The sequence below is a fragment of the Carcharhinus amblyrhynchos genome, chromosome 2, assembly GCF_965287045.1.
Source record: "Carcharhinus amblyrhynchos chromosome 2, sCarAmb.v2.hapA, whole genome shotgun sequence".
NCBI lineage: Eukaryota > Metazoa > Chordata > Chondrichthyes > Carcharhiniformes > Carcharhinidae > Carcharhinus > Carcharhinus amblyrhynchos.
In genome coordinates this window covers 82,600,362-82,613,260 of record NC_137325.1, presented here as the reverse complement: position 1 = coordinate 82,613,260, position 12,899 = coordinate 82,600,362, and the positions used below count along the sequence as shown (strand labels likewise).

The window sequence follows — 12,899 nt, the reverse complement described above, 5'->3', positions numbered from 1 at the left end:
GACAACTCTAACACAGAAGCTAGTGAAGAATCATAGAATCCCTACAGTGCAGGTGGAGGCCACTTGGCCCCATCAAGCCTGCACTGACAAAATCCCACCCAACCTGTATCCCTATATATTTACCCTAATAATCCATGTATTTACCTTGATAATCCCCCTGACACCAAGGGGCAATTTAGCATGGCCAATTCACCCAATCTGCACATCTTTGGAGTGAAAAATCACATTAAGAGTTCTTGCTTTACTAGTTCTCTTCAGCTTTAGCCACCTCCACTTAAGTGGGAGCATCAGAAAAGGCGCTGATCTTTTCTGTTTCTTCTTAGCCAGGCATACTCACTGTTTGTTGTTAGCCTGCCTCTAGAAGTAAATCTGGTGTTTTCACACATCATCCTCAAGAACCTGAAGGGTTTTAACAAAGAATTTTGCCTCATCTTCCTTTACTGCATTTTTTTTAATCTGCTTGCTTTTCATTTTGTTTAATTACAGGTAGAACAGAAAAATACACATCTGATACCTTAAGACAAGTGATGAGCAAATGATGGTACAGCAGGATTGCAGATTCTTTATTTGCCCCATATATTGCATTTATTTACACTGTTTCCTATCATGCAAAAAGTGTTAAGCTAAAAATTGCCTCTTCTCAACTGTGTGATTAAAGTCATTGTAAACATGGATTATCACTCAATTTACACATTTTCAGCAAGAAAATTGTCATGTTAACTCTATCCTGAGTGAGAACCAAGATGGCCTATAGATACATTGAGGGGAAAGTAAATGTTCCATCTTTAGGCAGCTTTTAAATTTTTTTAATGATATGGTGGGGGCTAGTTAGTTTAGATGTCTAGTGTGTGGTTCAGATTAGTACCAACAACATGGATTTGATTTTCTTCAAGCTAAGGTAGACTTGGGACCTGTCTCTTTGCTCTGCCCCAAGACTGGAAGGTAATGGCAAAACACCACTGACAAAACTGCCAAGATGAACAGCTCAAATGAAGCACCAACAAAATTAACTCAGGTTCTGTTTTTGGACAAAGCACACAGGAAGAAAGGAAGGAATTATAGGATCTCTGATTCTAATTGCTATTGATGTCATGCCTTCAGTTGTTTAGATCCTGAGTGCTGGGATCCCTCATCCTTTAAAACCCAACTTCTTTGATAGGCTATGTAGGCAAAAACCTAAAATTTCCTCCTGTGATTTGGTGTCAAACTTTGTTTGAAATTGTTTCTGTGACAGTGCTTTGAAATTTTTACTATTTTAAGGGTCCAACATGTATAGAAGCTGTGCTTATCATTGTATGCTACACTATTTGTGATAGACTTTTTTGCTGAATTTACAACCTAATCAACATTCTCTATTCAATATAGAATTGAAATGCAAACTGTTTATTTGACTATTGGACAAGGAGCAATAGAGTCAGCTATGGTATAACGCATAATGTCTCATTCTCTGGCACAGATTGGTTCAATTAGCTTTTGTTTGCATCCAATAAGTAACTATTCAGAGATATTACTTTATACATACCCAAGAGTAGTAATAATCTAACATTAAAAAATGTTTTTATAGTGCCAAATTTAATATAACAATCCTATGAAGTGTCTTACATTTCACTTAAAGATGCTATACAAATGAAAATTGTCAATAATGTAAAAAGCATTAAACAATACAAAGGCATTAGATTCATCAAGCTCATATAATCTACAAATCATGTATAATTCATGTCATCATAAATATAACCAAACAAAACTTCTCCATACCCTCAACAAGGAAACCAAGCAATATCTCAGGCACTCTATCTGCTCCAAGCCTTATGTCCATTGCCTTTGTACATTCCTCTTTAAAGTTCCATCCTGTTACCACTCTCTGCTTTCATAAGTATTCCAAATCCCCTCTGTTTTAATTCATTCCTTTTCTCATGATTGCTCAGCATCCAAACTGTCTCATAAGTTGCTGTATCTGAAAAGTTAATTGATGCTGTTTTTGCATTCAATGTGGTGTACCCACTCTTAGCACGATGCTTCTACGACCATAACTCTAGAATCATAGTTTGTTTAGCATTTGGTTACCTTTACCCGATTTTGCCAAACAAGCCTTCAACTCGTTCCCAATAAAATACTTGTCCATGTCTTCTCCCAATCTTACCTTCTTGTCTAGAACATTATTGCATATTAACAGCTCTGAGAGATGAAGTTCCTGCTAATCTTATCTTGAGTTTTAATTTCATGTTTTACTAATACCTTCCAATTCTGACTCACATCAAATCAAATAGCTTACTCATTTTCACAATTTTCCTCTCATCATTACGTACATCTCATTCTTCAATATGCATAACTTTGTATTCACCATTTAAATCTGCAATTTCTTAGTATTCCCAATCAATGGGGACATAGCCCTTTGAATGCTTCCTATCTTCAACATAATTCAATGCCATGTGAACATTTTATAGAGTTTCCTCAATAGTTTCATAAAGAATAACAGAGAAGCAGAAGGGATCCCTACACAACTCAATTAATCATTGTCCTCATCCAGATGTATTTACAGGTATTGTCTAACGTACTTACTATTGCAGAGTTTGAATACAATTGGCTAATTTGACGGCAATTCCATGAATCACGATCTTATATGTAAGAGTGAGCCTTACAGATACCTTCAGAAAATGTAACTAGATTCTATTTACTGGATAATGCACTTCAGAAACTTCAATTGCCTCTCCAAAAAGCAATTGTTTATGAATCCAATGATAACTATTGCTGACAGTCTGTTTGCTCTTCTCACGAGCATTGATAACAGCTTGTTAAATGCCTTTAAGTATTTTTCACGCTATTAATGGTCGATCAACTGAATCTCAGGTTTATACTACTTCTGAACAAATGGTATAACGCATAATGTCCCTTAGTTATCCTGCATTAGTTCCCAAGAAGAATAACACCGAAGCATTCATTTTCGAAGTTTTGCGTCTGCCTTAAACTCGACAATTTGGTGCATTACCGTTACAGCACACGTGGAATTGAACTAAAATAAACCTGTGTTCTACTTTTATTGCTTACCCCACCTATCAGTTGAACTCCTCACACTCTTCGACACAATTTTAAAGTGTTGTCCAATTCTGCTGTTAATTCTAACCTTGGGCTTAATTAAATACCAAACCAATGGCTGATGATTGCTGGATTTAAGTGTTACTGCCTAGGTTCAGCGATATTGATTGCATACATCGAATATCTCCCCGGCCCTAAGGCGTTAACGAGAAATCAATCACCTGCATTAGGGAGACGTGCAGCGTTTCCAATAATTCGGTTGCTCTGTTGTCCATGAACCAGGGATCCGTGACATGCCGCCCTCTATATATTGGGATTCTAGTTAGATTACGAATTGGATAAACTATCAAGAATGCATGTAGTTGCAGTTCCAGGAGTCAAATCCATCTGTCTGCTTTCATGACTACGATATACTCCATAGGTATTAACAATTGTCTCCTGCTTAAAACATGACATAGTTCACTCACCAAGTTGATACTGGACTGGGAGATGATTAAAACGCGTGAGAGCAAGTCTCCACCGATGAGAAGCAAAAATCTCCCCGAGTCTAACGGTTGAAATTTGAGAGTACTCTCTTATTTCAGTACCTGGTACAGATTCTGAGGCTTACTTGATCGCCTAACAGTGACACGATTAAATCCAAACCACTAGTGCAGAATACAACAATTTTGGGATTGTCACTATTAATCATTGCAACGCGAAGTTGTTCTCCAAATGAAATAGCAACAAGGGCTTGAATGAGCCATACTGGATCATTAGACAAATTTAAGTTCCAAAGCCTTGTAAACTAAATATCTTAACACGTGTTTGAAGGCAACACTGTTTCAAACTTCAAGCTCGAAAAGTTACAAACATTTGCAAACGTATATTGAGATGAATTCCCTGGACAATATTTTCAGAACTTCACATCCAATGCAGCCAATTAAACATCTTGAAAGACTTTTTAAAACAAGTACAGTGAATTCATTTTGTAAAGCTGCATCTCTCCTCTTACATGCAAAGTTTTAGTTAATTTCACAAAAATAGCCTCCTCTACATCAGGACGAAATATTCCCCCAGAAAGTGAGATAGAGAGTAAAAGCTGCAATAAATCGAAGACCTTTATTCAAAATGAAATTAGAAAGGACTGATTGCAATGTGGACCTCTAAACTAGGACGCGAGGAATGGGTTATTAATCTTTTAGAATTCGACGAGATGTAATTCTGTAGTTCAGTCCGTCCATGTTGGACTGTGCTTTGCAGTGAACAGACCCTTTCGTTTACTTAACAGAGAAAAAAAGCAAATGAATTCAGTGATTGACAGTGGAAGCCATGGTGATCTGCTTTAATTCATGGCTAGTGATTATCATCCCCCCATCCCCAGCCCCCTCATATATAACCGGAACTGGCTCCGGTTCCAAAGTAGAGTGTCTTTTTTAAAATAATAGGAGCATAACCTTGATATTTTTGTGCATTTCTGATTACGATTGTGTTGATGATTTCAACGAGAGGTAGCTGAGATCTACTGTAATTTGGGTACTTCTAGTCTGCCTTTCCCTTTTCCTCAGCCCGGAGGTTGAGTCCAATGCGGCTGAAGCCTCGATGTCTGCGATGCTCTGCGCCTGTGTGTAACCTGTGTGTTAACTGCCACCAACAACATGCCCTGAGTGTGAACAGCAATCTGGAATCCCAGATTACCGAGCCTGCTCGCTCCTGAACGCCCAGGCTGGAGCTCAGCGGCTGTCATCTGCAGTCTCCACTCTGACATTATTTGAAGAGGCTGATTGACTGAGAAGAAGATTTCTTCCCCACTTTGGCTGCCTCTCCAGGGACCTCGCTCCTCAACTCCCTCCTTGCCGGTGTAAGATTATTTATTTTTTCGCGGGGAGAGGGTGGGAGTTTTATTTCCCTGTTACCTATCTTGGTGTTTCAATGGATTGGACAGGATGTGATGGGCGCTGTCGATGAAAGGAAAGGCTAAGTGCTGAGATCTTTCCCATATTAACACCCAGACCAACACTCTGGATGATCGGCGTTGCTCTGCATGATCTTTCATACCCTTGCTGTGCAGCTTTCCTCCTTCCAGCTGCTGCCGAAATTCCTGCTGAAGGGGGTGAAAAAGGCGACACATATTTATATGTATATATAAATATATATACACATACATATCCTATATGTATTGAGAGAGGGCGCCAATCACCGTTGAAATAGATTGTTCGGGACCCCTCACTAAGAGAAGGAAGGGGCGAAAGGAATGCACTGAACTCGGATCAGCTCAGTCCCCGGACCGCAGCGAAGCACCTTAGGAGGTTGGAGAGAGAGCCCATCTCGGGAGAGAGATCGAGGCAGATAGACAGCGGAGGAGCGAGCGACAGACAGCTCCAATGCCAGCCTTCTGATCCCCGCTCTCTTCCAATCGAGCTGTGCCCGTGTGTTTGTTCTCCTCCAGGATGGATCCAGTCCTCAGGACCTACCGATCTGGGCTATTCGCTTGGGTCTTCTGGCGTTCCCTGGGCCGGCTTGGGACGCTCTTGTTACTGTGGGGCTGGAGATGGGATTCCACCTCGGCTCTGGGACTCAAGAATACCGCCACCCGGCTGGATGCGGACTCCAAGCTGCCCATCATGGGGCTGATGCCCATCAACAAGGCGGTGGAGAGCATCTCCGAGGGCATCTTACCCGCCGTCCAACTGGCCACAGAGCACGTCCACAACAAATTCTTACCAAACACCAGCAAACTGGTCCTGGAGTGGTACGACTCCGAGGTATTTGACACGGTTCTTTTATTTGTCAAGCTGTCGCTATCTGTTTTTCTCCAACCTAACTGTTTACAGTCGAACACGTAGAGGATTCCAAAATATTTATAACGCGATGTGTTTTTAAAAATATATATATACACATTTCTCTTCGGTATTTCCACACAATGATATTTACGTGGTGCCAAGTATTAATTTCGAATTGTGCTGTTTTGTACAATGCGCAGTGGATTGAATGGTTTAACCCTTCACAGGATCCAGCAGGGATTTGCTGTGCTTGTTACTGTTCGGTTTACGGCACCAGTGAGTCCAGGTTTCCCATTTATTGACCCAGTTTCGCCTGTGAAGTGTGCGCGGCCATGGGGAAAAGGCTGAGTAGCACCTGAACATGAATTGGGGAGGGGGGGGGGGGTGGAATGGGGACAGTTCCCAGTGTGTATGTGTGTGCGTGTGTGTTTGTTTTTCCTGTGTCGAATGTGACCGAGCTCCTGAAGCCATCGCATTTATTGGTTAACAGCCGCTCGACAACTGCTGGCAATCTGTTCCCATCTGAGTGAACCGTTGCATCAATGAAGGGGCCAGGGAGATGGAGCGGAAATCTGTTCATTGCTGCTCGCCAACCACAAACAGTTAACATTGCAGACCCCTCTCTCTCTCTCGCCAAGAGATGTGAGGCTTAGGTGACAACTTAACACATTTCCTGTGAAAAACACACACCAGTCACCTTGAGACCTTGTTAAATTGTGCTTTTATCAATTCTTAAAGTGAGGAGTTGCACATCGAGGCGTCATCTGCCTGATATTTTGCTGATTCTTGATTTCCTTTTTTGGATTATATATATATGTATATTTGTTTGTCACGGTGGAATTAACGTGTTAGGGGCGGGGACAGGGACAGGGGCAGGACTGACTGAACATTACCTGAAGATGGCAGCAGTTTCACGTCAAGCGCTCTCCACATTTCTAAGGTGACACGTTTTGTGCAGCTTCTGCGCTTGGAGCGGGCACTGGCGTTTCACTGTCAGCGACCTGGTCAAAGGCTAACACCAGCCTCTCGGTACGTACTGGCGCTCATCAAGTGGCACAGAGGAGAAAAACTCTGGAGTGATTTGAAATAAATTTCCTATCTCGTAAATTGAAAAGCCTTCGTTTCTAAATAGGGTTTGCGATTCGATTGGATTTTCTTTTATTCTTGGAGTATGATGTACCCGCTGCCCTAACTTGTGTAAAAAAAAGCGGGCATTTACAAATATTCACAGATGGGTAATTTTACAAAGAAATTAGATATAGTTCTTGGGGCAAAAAGGATCAAGGGATTATGGTGGAGGGGCGGGGGATGGAGATATTACATTTGATGATCAGCCATGGTCATAATGAATAGCGGAGCAGGTTCGGAGGGACCTACTTTTGCTTCTAGTTTCTATGGTTCAATCATGTGGGTCTCTTCAAATAATAATCACAAACTCACTGAAAGCCATTTGGGGAAGGGAGAATTCAAATAGTGACCAGGACCAAGGTGCAGTTCGCAACGTCAGTGGTAATGACCGACGAAAAAAGGCCATTGGCCTATCTTAGTTCATACTTCCAGACTGTTCATAGTGTTCCTTCCCCTCTATTGTAGCATCCAAGCATTTTTACTAACAAGATGTTAAATCATGAGTTAGGCCACAACTTGAATACTCGTTACAGGAAGAATGTAATTGCATGAGTGAGAGAGAATACAGGAGATTTACAAGTCGTTGTCAGGACTAGACAATTGTAACAATGAGGAAAGATTGGATAGGCTGGGGTTGTTCTCTTTGGAACAGAGACAGCTGAGCGGAGATTTGATTGACATAAAGATTGTGAAGGGCCTAAATAGAGTGAATGGGAAGGACCTTAGTGGTCAGTGGCAAAGGGGCATAGATTTAAAATGATTGATAGGAAGATTAAAAGGAAAATGAAGAAAAGTGTTTTCATCCAGACATTATGTCTGGAAGTTACTGCTTGAAAACGCAGTAGAGGCAGAAACCCTCAGTTTGTTTAAAACAAGTCTGGATGTGCACCTTGAGTCCGTAACCTATAGGGCTGGGGTTATGCTGGGTGGCTCGTTTTTCAGCTAACACAGACACGGTACCATTAACTTACTACATGGTACTATAAGCTTACAATGATTCTATGCAGGCACCAGTGGCACCAGCTCTAATAACTGATGTTAAGTGTCAACTACATTGCTATGGGTCTTTTTTTAAATTCATTCATGGGACTTGGCTGTCAGTGATAGGACCAGCATTTATTGCCCATTCTTAACTGCCCTTCAGAGGGCTGTAAATCTGAAGTCACATATAGGCCAGACCAGGTAAGGGCAACTGTGGGTTTTCACAACAATCAGCAGTGGTTTCAGGGTCATCACTAGACTCCTAATTCCATATTTTTATTGATTTCAAATTTCACGATCTGCCGTCGTGGAATATGAACCCATGTCCCCAGATCTGGGTCCCTGGTCTCTGGATCACGAGTCCACCGGCAATATTACCACTTCACCACTCCCATGGAATTATATGGAGGCCTGCAGAGTAAGAATGGCAGATTTCCTGCCTTAGAGGCATTACTGAACAAGATAAGTTTTTACGGCAATCTAGTAGTTTCATTGTAACAATTATTGATCATAACTTCATTTAATTAACAAAGCTTATAATCACCAACTGCAGTTGGGACTGGATGGTACTTGAACTCAGACTTCAGGATTGCTAGTAGGGTTGCCAACTGTGATTAAATGTATTTATTTCTGGAGGTTTCTTCACATGACTTGCCTTCACAACCCAGCCATTAATTGGCCAACACATCTATCCTTATGACACACTACCTTCCTGTGCCAATTAGAAAGCAAAAAGACTCATTACCCAAATTAATGATGTTTGACTGTCAGCTAAACAACCTTTCCTGCCCCATTTTCAAAACTTTTACATCTAGTGGAGAGAAAGTTCAAAGAAAATGACAAAATAAAACTATATTTTGCATGTCCTGATGATTTTTCTCCAGGGTTGCACATGACAGTGCCCTGGAGGTTGATGATCAATTCCAGGAGACTCCAGACCAACCCTGGAGGATTGGCAACCCTGGTTTCTAGTTCAGTAATGTATTGACTATTTTACTAATAGTCTTTTCTCTAATAGTATTCAGAAATTTTCTCAAGTAATTGTGCATTCCACAGCTGCAAAATCAAGTCTTAATATTTATTCTGATCAAATGGTTCTTTAGCTTCAAAAGATTTTTTTACTGCAGGCATTTGGTGACTTTTTAAAACTTTTTTACATAATCACTAGACTACTTCATTTTTAATTGGTCTCTATACCTAATTGTTCCAGGATTTTACCTTCATTATTCTATCTGAATGTGTATTCCCGTGTTGACTATTCTTGGTGTGAATAAATAATTTCCAAAGTTACTTTTACTCATTTATATTAAATTGCAAAATCAGAGGATAAATTCAAAATAATGTCCTGAGTTAACTTCTGTTATATTCATGATTAACAATTATATATAATTCTAAAACATCTACTCAAAGCTGGCCCTTTCTCAGGCTGTAAAGTCTGGATTTCTCTCATTTTATTGTAAGTTGAATTCTGGTGCTGGGATCAGCCTAGTAATTCTTCACTGCACTGCTTCCAGGGCTTGAATATCTTGTTTATTTCTTGATGACTTGAACTGGATGCAGTATGACGGTAAGGTTTGACTAGAATACAATAAAGATTGGTCATTACTTCTTGACTTGTGTTCTATTGCCTTGACATTGCAATTTATATCTTATTAGCCTTGGTGTTTGGTGTTCTGCATTGATTGAACAGGTCTGGTAAAACCCCCTTCATCTTGATCTTTAGCTGTTTCAGCATAGACAGTATATGTCCTTTATGAACTATTTTTCCTTCCTCTATGTGAATTTTATACTTTTCTGCATTATTATTAATCTGTCATTGACTGCCCACTTATATATTTTGACCAGTTGATTCAGTAATTTAAGAAGTGCCTCCTTCCATTCCACTGCACTGTTCAGTTTGGTATCAGCTCCCAATGTGACTACTTTGCATTTATACTTGGCAAAATATACATTTGGGCTCACCACAATGTGGTGCTGCCAAAGAAACTGTAGTACAATGGCTGGGTCTGACATTTCTCTTTTCACTTAATGCCAGTGAAAATAATGTTTACTTCCAAAATTAATGGATCACTAAGGAAATCATGCAAATTATAATGTATAATTTTTATTTATTGGCAAAAAAAATTGATCATCGTGTGCCTGCAATAACAATCTGTAGAAGTTTTTCAAGCAGCTAAGGAATCACTTGATCAGTATAAATGTTAAGGCATGATTTTTCAACTGTGGAGTGCACAATTGCTTGAGCAAATACGTGAATAGTTAAGGAGGGAAGGGCAATTTAGTAATATGGTCCTGCCAGTGCTACTAAGAGTAGCAAAGCCATGACACAATGCTATTTTTGTTAGGGAAGAACAGCCACCTAGCATTCAAAGAATTTACAGAATATGACAATAGGCCACAGAGACTTGACAAGGTCTCCATCACTAAGAAGGTGTCATAAAAACTCTGAAAGAAGGGGAAAAATATAAAGAATGCCACACAGACAAGGCAGCAGTACAGCTCCAATGTAGCAGCACAGATACCATTTGTGCATGAAGGGAAGCAATGCCTAGGGGTATATGCAAAAAAGCATCATTGCCTTGGAGAAATGTTAGTAAAAATGTAGCAAGTAATAATTTAGAAATAGAATTACATAAATTATATTGCAGATGTCCTGATTGGAGAAAGAGTTCATTCAAAAAGGATTTTGTATACAACAAATCACTACGTTCACTTCATACTGTACTTACGTGTTAAGATAAAACTGACATATAACCGAGGAACATACTGTACAGCAGCCAGTTGAACTGCAGCTATTAAGGTAAAAATTCCAGTGTTGAACATAGAACATAGAATATTACAGCGCAGAACAGGCCCTTTGGCCCACGATGTTGCGCCGACCAGTTAAAAAACAATGACCCACTAACCTAAACCAATCCCTTTTCGTCCATAAATCTATCCACGGATCTCTTAAACGCCCCCAAACTAGGCACATTTACAACCGCAGCAGGCAGGGCATTCCAATCCCTCACCACCCTCTGGGTAAAGAACCTACCCCTGACATCCATCCTATAACTACCCCCCCTTAATTGTTGAAGTTATGGTTGATTTGTTTGGGACAGAGATTTTAGATCGCACCAAAACTCCAGAGATCAGAACTAATTAATGATCAATACTAAACTAATCATATTGTCTGCAATTTGCAGGATTTATTACATTGATGTGGTCAAACCCATTGTGCACAAATACAAAATAGAACATAGAACACTACAGCACAAACAGGCACTTCGGCCCACAAGTTGCACTGATCACAACCATATCTACCAAGCCATAGAACTATCTGTAACTCCCAATCCCATTAAATCCCATATACTCATCCAGAAGTCTTTTAAAAGACTCCAGCGAGTTCGCCTCTACCGCCACTGATGGCAGCCGATTCCACTCACTCACCACCCTCTGAGTGAAAAACTTACCCCTAACATCTCCTCTGTACTTGCTTCCCAGCACCTTAAACCTGTGTCCTCTTGTAGCGACCATTTCAGCCTGGGGAAATAGCCTCCGAGAATCCACCCTATCTATCCCTCTCAACATTTTATAAACCTCTATCAGGTCGCCTCTCAACCTTCGTCTCCCTCAACCTATCTTCATAAGGCATGCCTCCCAATCCAGGCAACGTCCTCGTAAATCTCCTCTGATTAATCATTAAATCGTTAATGGAATGACAAGGCAGCGCTAAAATAAATAATGTTTCTTATGTATTTGGGCACATTGTTTACTCCAGTCATGTTACAAGAACAACCCAGTGTGCTACATTGCCATATCTAAAAAGCACTTTACACTTGAGTATCATATTCCATTAGCCCCTTTAACACCCGGATGCACTCAATATTCTAGAAATTTATTATTATATTGCTAAGGAAGCACATATTGAGGAAAGGAGGGCTGTTGAGTGGCATATGAGGACAAATTGCCCTCCTGTGTTTACATCAATGCAAAACTTGAAGGATGTGCTTTGGAATGGATAGAGGCATCATTTGCCTCCTGCACACAGCATAAGTCTGGAATAGTGTAATACCAGTGTGAACTTGAAACAGCAAAAGTCACACTATAACTGTAACCTTAATAGCATAGTTTATGCTTGTATTTCTCTACCCATATAAACCTGGCGTGTTTTCTTCACAAAAAGAATTTATTAGCCAACATCACATGTGACATTTCAATGAGATTTCAGTTCTGACATTAAGGCTGGAAAATGTGTCTCCTGGCATCTGTATTTTTGATACAGAGTACTGTTTTGGCTCCAAAATGACAGTGGGGCGTGCACTCACATGAGATAAGCTATGACGGATAGTATTTTGGTGAGGAAGGTAGCGTCTGTTGGAAGTGTTCAAAGTAAGGTAAGCAGATTGTAGCGTCAATCAACATGCAAGACAGGTTTGATACCAGTGCTGTAAGTTTGGAACACAACACTCCAGCTAATGCTCTCTCTTGACCTCTCACAGCTGAACACAAATTCAGCAGTTGAAGGAACCCTCACCAATGCTGTTTAGAAGAGATCAATTACTTTCAGGTTTATTGCTGATTAATTTCAACTGGCAGTTTCTATTATTGTAGAATGTTTGGTGATATCCAAAGTTCTTTAAAGTTGCTAAGGTCTACAAGGAATAGTATGGCATGTGCTGAAGAAATTGGTCCTGACATCAAGTAACTGCACAAGTGCCTTGTTCAAAGGTATGGATTGGCATAGTATATATTCCCTTCAATTGCTTCATGACAAGAAGAGTGAAAGGGGATGACACAGAGCAGGACAAACTGCTGAAAGGAGGACAAGAGGGTGTGAGAAGGTTCTCAGTAAGGGGCTATATTCACCCATGCAATTTAGGGCCAATTCTCTTATCTGAATGTCAGTAAGGAACAGTGTGTCAGATGTCTGCTTCAGTAAAGACATCCTCACTGAAAGCTGCCATCGACTGCAGCTTCAACAGAAAGAAAATAGAGTTGTGAGTGGCTATGAAG

General features: G+C 40.4%; 1 protein-coding gene across 2 annotated transcripts in view; it reads left to right on the top strand.

Annotated features, from left to right (window-relative positions):
- The first annotated feature begins 4,790 nt into the window (after positions 1-4,790).
- gabbr2 (gamma-aminobutyric acid (GABA) B receptor, 2) overlaps positions 4,791-12,899 on the top strand; it is a 909,903-nt gene continuing 901,794 nt past the window's right edge. For both annotated transcript variants that reach the window (XM_080208032.1, XM_080208024.1), the window contains exon 1: positions 4,791-5,777. In XM_080208032.1, the coding sequence (XP_080064158.1) occupies positions 5,463-5,777 (315 nt within the window). In that variant the 5' untranslated portion in view covers positions 4,791-5,462. The remainder of the gene's footprint in view (positions 5,778-12,899) is intronic.